Genomic DNA, 10,960 nt, shown 5'->3' with positions numbered 1-10,960 from the left:
TGTCAAGGGGTTCCACAGACTGATGCCACGCTGGGTACAGCAATACTTTTCTTTGGACTGGACGCTCAGTTTGAGTGGATGCCCCCTGGTTCCATGCACTCTACCCATCACCCCATCCTGTGGCAAGGAGTTCCACAGACTGATGCCACGCTGGGTACAGCAATACTTTTCTTTGGTCCGGACGCTCAGTTTGAGTGGATGCCCCCTGGTTCTATGCACTCTACCCGTCACCCCATCCTGTGTCAAGGGGTTCCACAGACTGATGCCACGCTGGGTACAGCAATACTTTTCTTTGGTCTGGACGCTCAGTTTGAGTGGATGCCCCCTGGTTCTATGCACTCTATCCGTCACCCCATCCTGTGGCAAGGGGTTCCACAGACTGATGCCACGCTGGGTACAGCAATACTTTTCTTTGGTCTGGACGCTCAGTTTGAGTGGATGCCCCCTGGTTCCATGCACTCTACCCATCACCCCATCCTGTGGCAAGGAGTTCCACAGACTGATGCCACGCTGGGTACAGCAATACTTTTCTTTGGTCTGGACGCTCAGTTTGAGTGGATGCCCCCTGGTTCTATGCACTCTATCCGTCACCCCATCCTGTGGCAAGGGGTTCCACAGACTGATGCCACGCTGGGTACAGCAATACTTTTCTTTGGTCTGGACGCTCAGTTTGAGTGGATGCCCCCTGGTTCCATGCACTCTACCCATCACCCCATCCTGTGGCAAGGAGTTCCACAGACTGATGCCACGCTGGGTACAGCAATACTTTTCTTTGGACTGGACGCTCAGTTTGAGTGGATGCCCCCTGGTTCCATGCACTCTACCCATCACCCCATCCTGTGGCAAGGAGTTCCACAGACTGATGCCACGCTGGGTACAGCAATACTTTTCTTTGGTCTGGACGCTCAGTTTGAGTGGATGCCCCCTGGTTCTATGCACTCTATCCGTCACCCCATCCTGTGGCAAGGGGTTCCACAGACTGATGCCACGCTGGGTACAGCAATACTTTTCTTTGGTCTGGACGCTCAGTTTGAGTGGATGCCCCCTGGTTCCATGCACTCTACCCATCACCCCATCCTGTGGCAAGGAGTTCCACAGACTGATGCCACGCTGGGTACAGCAATACTTTTCTTTGGACTGGACGCTCAGTTTGAGTGGATGCCCCCTGGTTCCATGCACTCTACCCATCACCCCATCCTGTGGCAAGGAGTTCCACAGACTGATGCCACGCTGGGTACAGCAATACTTTTCTTTGGTCTGGACGCTCCGTTGGAGCGGCTCTGGGGTGGTGTGAGAGGGAGAAGAACGTCCGTCCCTCGCCTTCACCCACCCCGGGGCTGGGACCCCTGCAGCCCTTCCTCCCCAGGGTGGGACCCCTGCTTGGCCCTCCTCCCCGCCTCCGCTCCGGCCCGCGCTAGAGGGCGCCGCAGAGCCTCTCCCGGCCGGGCTCCTTCTGCCTTCCTGCCGCAGCCATTTGAGCGAATGGCAGCGGCTCCGGAGCGCACGTTCCCTGCGAGGAGGAGGCGGCGGCAGGAGCCGGGATCGCCCTGAGAGCGCGCAGCCCAGCACCGGGCTGGAGGGGGAGGCGGCGGCGGGTGCAGCAGCCACAGCCCGGGCGGAGCCCCTGGAGCGCCTGCCCTCCTCTCGCAGCATCTCCGGCCAGGGCGAGCCGCCTCCTCCTCCTCCTCCCCCCAGCCGGGGCTCTCCGGCTGCACCGGGAACAAAGGAGAGCCTCTCCCTCGATCTCCTGCCCAGCGCCAAGAGGATGCCTCGGCTGCTGCTGCTGCCGCCCCCGGGCCAGGGGGGGCTCCTCCTCCTCCTCCTCCTGCTCACCAGCCAGGCCGCCCTGGTAAGTGGCAGCTTCACGCTGTACCCCCCCTCCCCCAGCCAGGTCTACTCAGAAGTAAGCCCCATTGTTTTCAATGGGGCTTACTCCCAGGAAAGTGTGCTGCCCAAGTCTGCGATCCTGGCCGCACTGAACCTGGGAGTCAGCCCCACTGTCTCTGATGGGACTTGCTTCTGAGTAGGCATGCAGAGGATTGGGCTGTAATCCTTTCCGCACCTTGCCTGGGAGTCAGCCCCACTAATGGGACTTACTTCTGAGTAGACATGCAGAGGATTGGGCTCTTAGTGGCTGGCTCTTATCCGCCCCCTTAAGGTGGAAAGGGAGCATCTTCCCCCCCCCCCATCATCTTAGCTGGAAAGGGAGCTTCCGTCCCCCCCACCCCTGCCCCCCACCGCTCCAATATGGCATTCATGAGATCTGGGGCCTTGGGAAGTTCCAACAGCACTTTTCCCATGCCTCCCTTTTGCCTCCCCGAGGATGCTCAGGCATACATTTCCCCTCCCCTCTCCTACTTCCCGGGGTTGGGGCGGGTGTGTGATCGCAGCTGCTGCGGGCTGCATTTGTGGGGAACAAGTGGCTTCTGGAGTGGGTGTGTTCAGCCAGCAATCGACCTCTCTCTCTCCCCCCCTCCCTCCTTGGATTGCATCTTCCCTACCCCGCCCCCAAGAAGAGGGCGATTCCAGGCTGCTTTACTCGAAAGGAAGCCTATTGGGTTAAGCGGGGGGACTGACACCCTCTCCCCTCACACTTGCAGGCTGCAGATCTGGGCCAGCTTCTTAGGCAGGATGTGTCTATTGGGGCTTACTCCCGTGCAAGTATGCATGAAATCACAGCCTGGGGGGGGGGCGTTGCTTGGAAGCATAGCCCGTGGGGGCCATGGGATTGACTCTCAGCCCCATGGATTGCAGTCCTCTTTGGAGGAAATCGGGCCCACCATGCTCAGAGGGGCTGAACCCTCCCCCCCCTTAAGTGTGCATGGGATTGCAGTCTCCTGAACCGGTGCAGGTTTACTCAGAAGTAAGACCCTTGCAGCAGGGCTTGATTCCAGAATGGCAACCTCCCTTAGGGCTGTGTTCCAGTGGCCCCACTGTGTGGCGCACACTTGCGCATGAATGTGCAGTGGGCTGCAGTTTTAGTTGTGGAAGTCTTGTTGGGGAGGGGGGAAGGTTGTCTGTGGGTCACTCCTCTCCCCCATTAATCTTCATCCTGGTTGCAAAGCTTCCATCAGCCGGTTGGTTCAGCCTCAGCGCCTATGGCTGTGTAACAGACAGCTCTGGGCCTCAGTTGAGAATCAGAATTCCTGTTCTGGCTGGTGGGTGGGTGTGAGGCTGCCATGTGTTGGAGGCAGGGTGGAGGGTCGAACCATGCATGTAGATGTCGTTTGAAGGTCACCAGAGACCTGATTCCAAATTGAAGGGGTTCTCTCACCTCTCTTCCTCCCCCCTACCCACCTTTGGAATCCAATTCCATGTGGATTCTGGTGTTGGGAAAATTGGTCTGCTCCTCCCAGTGGACTGGCTGGCATTGTGGGTCAGAGCTGCAGGGAAATGTTGGGAGGGGGGGGTGACTCGGTGGGAGCTGTCGTCACTGGTGTGGGTCGGAGCTGCAGGGAAATGTTGGGAGGGGGCTGGTTTGGTGGGAGCTGTCGTCACTGGTGACGCCCCTTCCTCTAAGCCTGCTTCTTTAGCTTTCCCTGTCAATTTCACTGTGGGCAGGGAGCCTACCTAGTCCTCCCTAGCAAAACTGCCCTGTGGGTGACATGTTTGTACCCAACACTAACTCGTAGCTGTGTCTTCCAACTTGCCCTGGTAGCCAAACCCCCCTGGAGACGAAGGCTGTTGGACTTTACAATGGTTGATGGCTTGCTCAGTTGCTGGAATGGGGAGATTTGGTCATGGAGAGGCCATTTGCACGATATCAGAGTTGCAGCCTTAGGGGAGGGTGGACGGGTGGGAAGTGTTGGCCGTTGAAGGTTGCTTCCGGGCCCTTCCAGAACACGAAATGGAACTCTGTTCATGTCCAGAGTAACTATTAATTTGGGGGCTTGGCAGCCACCGTGGCTAGGTTAGTTCATAAGGTATTGAAATCTGCTATATACCAAGCTACGAGTAGATCTCGCTAAGTGTCAGCAGCACTGAATGTCAGTGGTCTTCCAAGAATTTCTTTCCCAAAGACCATCTACATGCATGCATGCAAAAAAAAAAAAAAAAGTGCTCTGCCACTAAATTACGGTCCCAATCCCCACTCCTGTTGGCACCATCCTCCTTGTTGATTTGTTGAGTTGCAAAAATGAGTTCTAAAAACAGCTGACATTGGAGGAGGGGATTTATCTTTGAAAGAAATGATGGATGGATGGATGTGATTGAGACTTATCAAATGGCACACGGGGTCTTATATACTCAGTCTTTCCCCCTTTCTTACAACCCTAAACCAAGGGGTCATTCAATTGCTTCGTGGGAGACTTAAGATGAACAAAAGGAAGCACTTCATGCAGCGTGCAGTTGGTCTGTGGAACTCATCGCCACCAGACTGTGGTGATGGGTACTAGCCTGGATGTCTTTGAAAGGGAATTGGGCAAATCCATGGTCTGTCTGTGGCCCTCATCATGATGGCTATGCGCTACCTCCGAGTTTAGCGGCAGTGTGTCTCTGAACCTCAGCTCCAGGGGAGCAATGACGGGAGAGGTCGGTGCCTTTCTCTCCTGCTTGTGGCCTTCCCCTGAGGCAGCTTGTGGGCAACTGTGTGAAATGCGCTGTGAAGGGCTTTGGGCCTGATCCACAAAGCCTTTTCTGATGTTTAGAATGTCACTGCGCTGCGGAAAGGGGATGCAAGAGAATTCTACCACCTGAGAGTGTTCGGAGCACAAATGCATTCAATAGCTCTTCAACCTTAGCATGTCTCTGGGAAACAACAACCACAAGTCCAGGAGTTTAACCAGATATTCCATTCGAGGAGCAGCTTTCCTTGTCTTTTCCCTGTCCCCATTCTGTGGAATCTCTAGCCAGACACGATCCGTGCTGTGACATCATCATGGTTGTGTGTTGCCCTAACCCCCCCACCCCTTCCATCATTGACTTTTGGCTGTGGTTGCAGTGTGGCGAAGTCACGTTGCGTTTGCCGAGACGCTACGAGGGTGTCTGTGTCTCTGCTCTCTCTTGATGTTGGACCAAACCCTGTTTTTAAAGATCTGATTTAAGCACATTGATTAAAATGTCAGCCAGCTCTCAAAAATCCTTGCTGCTGCTGCTGGGATCTGATGGTGGGTTGATGCCCTGGGTGTGTTTGTGACTTTGCTGTTGTGTTCAACTGTTGCTCTGAACTTTTGTCATTTAGAATAGCAGGGCACGTGGCCTTGTAGATTCATCTGTAATGTTGGAGATATAACACAGGGAGAGGTGTTTGGTGCATACCCAAGTTGAAAATGTGACTTTGTATGGTTTCACCCATGGATGGAGGAACAGCTCCTTTCTCTCCTTTGGGGCTCTTCAGTAGAAAGAAGGTGCTGGAGGGATAGAGACCTATAAATATGATGGGATGGATCGAGGGGAGTTTTCCCTCCCACAGAACACCAGATCTATGGGACATCCACTTAGTATCAGGAGAGTTAGAACAGACAAAAGAAAATATTTCTTTACCCAGCATGTAATTAGTCTGTGGAACTCCTTGCCACCGGATGTGGTGATGGAGTCTGGCCTGGATGCCTTTAAAAGGGGATTGGACAGATTTCTGGAGAAAAAGTCTATCCCAGGTTACAAACCATGATGGGTATATGCAACATCCTGGCTTTAGAAATAGGCTGTCTCAGAGCAGTGGGGATCCTGGGGGAGGTCAGGAGGGGGCAAAAGTCCTGGGGCATCATGCCTGTGGGGACAGCACTGCCACGCCCACTGCTGCCACCTCTGCCCAGTCTCCGGAGCCCTTCCGAGGGCCTGGGAGGTCCCATGCTGGATCCATGGCGCTCTGAAAGTCTGGAAAACTGAAGTACTGTTTAACAGCCTCCCGGAGGACCTGTGAACCTCACATGAGGCTCTGTAACCCAGAGATAAGTCTCTTCTTAGGGGAGGCCTGTTGTGGTTCTGTGTCCTGGAGAGGCACAGAGGCCAGGTGTGCAACTGTCTCGGACTGCCAGATGCAAGCGAGTGGGAACAGGATGCACGTCTCTTGATGTCTTGTGTGCTCCCTGAGTCATCTGGTGGGCCACTGTGAGATCCAGGAAGCTGGACTAGATGGGCCTTTGCCCTGATCCAGTGGGGTTCTTCTGATGTTCTTTTCCTCCGAGCTCCATTTCCCTTCCCCCTCTCATCTTTTCCTCTACCTCCAGCTCTTTCCCTTTCCACTCTCCTTCTCGAACGCTGTGCTGTTGTGGCCAGCACTTACTCCATCTTATCATCTTCCTGCCCCGATGTTCTCAAGCACGGCCAGGCAAGAACACTCCGCCCCCCCACGCTACTGGACTCAGAATGCCACTCCAGGCTTTAGAATGGCCAGTGGGGAAGGCTACATCTCTCCAGGTTTCTGGACATCACTTGCTCTCATTCATTGCTGAGCCACTCCAGGGTGAGACTTCCTTTCTTGTCGGTTCTTGGGTTTGCCTTTAGGAAAAGTGAGGCAATGCGCCGTTCCACCCTTCTCAAAGGGTTGGGTGGAGGCAGTGCATCTCCCATGCAGTGCCAAACCTTGGGCTGCTCCTTGATTTCCGATTCCCTTTCGTACCCTAGAGCAGCGGTTCTCAAACTTACCATATTCATGGCTCCCTTCTTTCGTCGCAGCCTCTTCTTCCTAGCTCCCCTGGGCGGTGCCATTTTGGATCGCACGAGATGTTGCAAGAGTTGCGCAAGACCTTGTGTGATGCAAGATGGTGGCGCACAGGAAAGTTGGGGAGAGGAGGTTGCTGGGGACAACTGTGGCGCCCCTGAGAGTTTGCCTGGTTTGGGAATTAGTGCCCTAGAGCAGGGGTGTCCCAAACTTTTTGGCAGGAGAACCACATCATCTCTCTGACACTGTGTTGGGGGCTGGGAATAAAAATGAATTAATTTACATTTCAAATTTGTATAAATTTACATATATTTACATAAATGAATATATTAGAGATGGAACCTATATGAATGAATGAAGGTCTTGCAATAGCTCACGGCCTGTAAAAGTCCTTACACAAAGCAAGGCTGGCCTCTCCTTCGCTGCTGCTGCTGCATCACAGACGCGAAACAGCAAGCAGCGGAGGAAGCCCTCATCCCACAGCTCATGCAGGAGGTCAAACAGTTGCCCTCACACTGATAGTAGTTGCATTGGGCCAGCATGGGCTCCAGCAAGTCTCCAGAGGGCCAGAGGCTCATTGGAGCCTGGGGGCTACCCGTGGGCCGGATTGGGAGTCCTCGAGGGCCACAAGTGGCCCCCAGGCCGGGGTTTGGGCACCCCTGCCCTAGAGTGACACTGTTGTTGTGTGATTGATGGCCTTAGTTGTCCGTTGAGTATCTGTGGAGCACCTATCAGTAGTAACCGAGATCACATCCACATGAGGTGCTTCCTTTGTAAGCAGGTAACAATAATTTTGGAACTGATGCAAAGCTCTACCTCCAGAGGGTGGCCAAAACAAACAAAAAAACCACATCCCTTATGAGAAGTAAATGCTGTATTCATTCACAAGGGGAAAAGTAAATAAGAAGGAAAGCTTGGACTTGACAATGCCACTAAGGGCCCAATCCTTTCCAAGTTTCCAGCATCAGTGCAGTCTCAAGGTAAGGAACAAATGTTCCCATATGTTGAGGAGGCCTCCAAGATTGCCTCCCCACCACAAGATGCAGTGCACACTCCATTGGGATGGCTGCACCGGCACTGGAAAAATGGATAGGATTGGGCCTTAAGGGCATTGTTCTGTGGGGTGGGGTGGGGGGGAAGGCAGCCGCAGAGGTCTTCTCCAGGTAAGGGAATGTTTGTTCCCTTTCCTCAGAGCTGCGCTGTGGTTGCCCCAGCAGAAAGTTGAAAAGAATTGGGCCCTAAGTCAGTTGGTTTCAGCAGAAACAATGGACTCTGCCAACAGTTGTGATGTTCATGGAGACCAGGGAACAATGAGGGAGGTATTTTTGACTGTTAGCGATCTCAGTTTTCTGCATAATAGGAAAAAAGGGGGGGGATGGGAAGATACTGGAAACAAAATCAATGGACCAACTGGGAAAAGGCAAAGTATTTTTAGAGTCAGGAAAATCTGATTTCCTCCCCGGTGGTCCCGTTAACGGAGTAGAAGTTTCTGAAAAAGGTTACTCCAGTCTCAGGTTGGACTTTCCATTTGTTGGCCATCAATTTTCCAACCGTATTTCTTTGGAAGCTTCCCAAAACTTGGATGCGCTCATCATTGACGGTTCCCGGTTCTCTCTTGTGAGAGAAGTTTCCCTGAAGTTGCAGAATTGCCTTGACACCTCTGTTCTCTCACTCCCCCCCCCGCCCCACATCAGAGGATGTGAGAACAGAACTGTATCCGGAACTGCAACGAGAACGGGAAGGATTGGAAATGGACACGCGCAGTTTGGTTGGAGGCAGACTGGACCCCTGGAGAGGCCCAGCAGCTGTGGGCCTGGGGAAGGAGAGGCTTTCAGCTAGACCTGACCCAGCAGAATTTCAGTTGACTGGGAGGACGAGCTTAAATTGTCTGTGATGCTATAAGCGAGTGAGTGAGTGAGAAGCAGTGATTTTTCAACCAGTGTGCCAGGGCACATTGGTGTGCTGCGAATGGTCCACAGGTGCACTGCCGGATTTTGGGGAGTGTCATTTATTAGTAGGACCATTGGGGTCTGAGCCCCCCACCCCGACAATTGTCACAAAATTGATGGTGTACTTTGACAATTTTAGTGCCTTGACAGTGTACCGTGAGATGAAAGACGGTTCAAAATAACTGACGAATCAGGGAATGGATGGAAGGGTAAATTACATGTTGTGGGGAACTGGTGGTTCTGTTTTCTTCCTGGTATTCCAAAGACCCTTCCAAAGACCCTGATTGGAGTATCTGACAAACGTCTATTTTTTCATCCCCATCGCGTCATTTCTCATCATTGGTGGCTGCTGTCATGCGGGGGAACGTTTAGGGGTGTGCTGTAGAAAATCATAGGTATCCAAGTATCTGGGTCAAGAGACAGGCTGAGCCCCCAGTTGCGAATGTCTTAGGCCGCTGTCCCTTTACTTTGCCCCATGGAGCTGAGTGTAGCGAGAACCAAAGTAGTGGAGTAGTTCAAGGATTGGGCTAAGAGTAGGGAGACCTAGATTCAAATTTTCACCCATCCTTGTAGCAAATAGGGTGGCTGTTGGCTATTTATTAGGAAATGGGGCTGTCTGTCAGTGATCAAGCAATAGCTGCATATGCCAAAAGTCCTGGGGTAGAGGTTCCCAAACTGTGGGTTGGGACCTACTGGTGGGTCATGACCTGATTTTTGGTGGGTTGTCAAAGGGTGATCCAAAGCTCAGATAATTAATTGCCTCAAACCTTGAAGCTATTCAGACATCAGATCCTTTAGATGCTAACTGCCCTGCAAAGAGCTGAGCTCCTGCAGTTTGCAAGCATGTGTAAACATAGAGAGATAAATGTTTGTGAGTCTTTCTGGTTATTGTTACTTATATTATTTATTTCTCTATCTCCTTTTTTAAAAGTCTAAGTAACCTAGGTGGGTCTCGAGAAAGTGTTGTTTTCAAAAGTGGGTCCTGATGCTAAAAAGTTTGGGAACCATTGTCCTAGAGTCAGTTCCTGGTGTCTCCTGATCAGGCTTGGAGAGAGCTTTTCCAGAAATCTTGGAGAGCTCCTGCCTGTTGGTGACGATGGTGTCCAACTAGATGGAAGAACGGTCTGACTCATTTGGCAGCGTCCTATCTACACAGTCTCCCAGACTATGCTACTTCACCAGATTGTGCTGGTGATGAAGGGGGAGAAGCATGCAGGCATGCTTTGAGCTCCTTGGAAGGATAAAAATAAATAGAAGTGAGACTTGCATCTTACTTCTGTATCATATGGAGGTTCTTGGCCATGCTAACTTGTGATGGAATGCTAGCTGATGGCTGTTACAGGCGGAGAGATTCCAGAAGCAATGTGCAAGCATAGCTGTGAGATGCTGTCCTGCTATGAGGAATGTGAGATGTTGCAGGAAGGCATGTGGGTGATGTGTCTTTTTTTTTCTCCACCCTATCTAAAGTTCTCCAGGGCCCAGAAACAACCCTGTAGGTGACATCTAGCAGGCTGCAATGCCACTCACACCACGGCAAATCTTTCAGGCTCACGTGACAAAATTGAGGAGCGCCCCAGCCTTCTTCCCTATCACAGATGTGAGATTCCTGCACATGATCTGGGCTCCCATAACTGTGAGGTTGACCTCTGCTGGTACCACTGGTGCTTTTGAACCCATTTTTGCCTGGCCCACAGGCGTACATGTTTGGTCCCTGTTGTGTACATGCAGTGTTGGGCAGAACTGGGTTTTAAACACATGTGCCATGTGCACATGGAGAGAAAAGCCACTGTGTGCAGGGACCCAGTGTCATGGCTGATGGTGCGAGTGTATAATTCAACAATGGAGTTGAGGGTAAAGGTGCACAGCATTTTATTAAAGTGCTAAAAAAAAGTAGGGGTTCAAGGTAGGCCTGCCTGAATTAGTGCACTCACACTTAATTTGGAAGGAGGGATTCTACAGTTAACAACTGCACTCAGTGGAGTCCTGGAGAAAGTGATTAGAAAGGAGAGCGAGAGACTAAGAGAGGAGAAGGAGAAGGAGAAGGAGAAGGGGCAGAGCAGGTTATCCTGCACATGCCCAATCTTGTCTGATCTTGGAAGCTAAGCAGAGTCAGGCCTGGTTAGTACTTGGATGGGAGACCGCCTGGGAATACCGGGTGCTGTAGGCTTATACCATAGTCTTTCGAGACTGAAGGTTGCCAGCCATCTCCCTATACTGAACACTATCTCCTGATCTTGTCTGATCTGGGAAGCTAAGCAGGGTCAGGCCTGGTTAGTACTTGGATGGGAGACCGCCTGGGAATACCGGGTGCTGTAGGCTTATACCATAGCCTTTCGAGACTGAAGGTTGCCAGCCATCTCCCTATACTGAACACTATCTCCTGATCTTGTCTGATCTGGGAAGCTAAGCA

The 10,960-nt window shown here is 52.2% G+C and overlaps 1 protein-coding gene across 1 annotated transcript in view; it reads left to right on the top strand.

Moving 5' to 3' along the window:
- Nucleotides 1-1,477: 1,477 nt before the first annotated feature.
- The window catches only part of SDC3 (syndecan 3), a 108,001-nt gene continuing 98,518 nt past the window's right edge, over nucleotides 1,478-10,960 (top strand). Inside the window, exon 1 of the mRNA XM_066639031.1 lies at nucleotides 1,478-1,849. Coding sequence (XP_066495128.1) covers nucleotides 1,766-1,849 — 84 coding nt within the window. The 5' untranslated portion in view covers nucleotides 1,478-1,765. The remainder of the gene's footprint in view (nucleotides 1,850-10,960) is intronic.

Source organism: Tiliqua scincoides, chromosome 10 (assembly GCF_035046505.1).
Source record: "Tiliqua scincoides isolate rTilSci1 chromosome 10, rTilSci1.hap2, whole genome shotgun sequence".
Classification (NCBI taxonomy): Eukaryota; Metazoa; Chordata; class Lepidosauria; order Squamata; family Scincidae; genus Tiliqua; species Tiliqua scincoides.
This window is presented reverse-complemented; position numbering and strand designations above follow the sequence as displayed.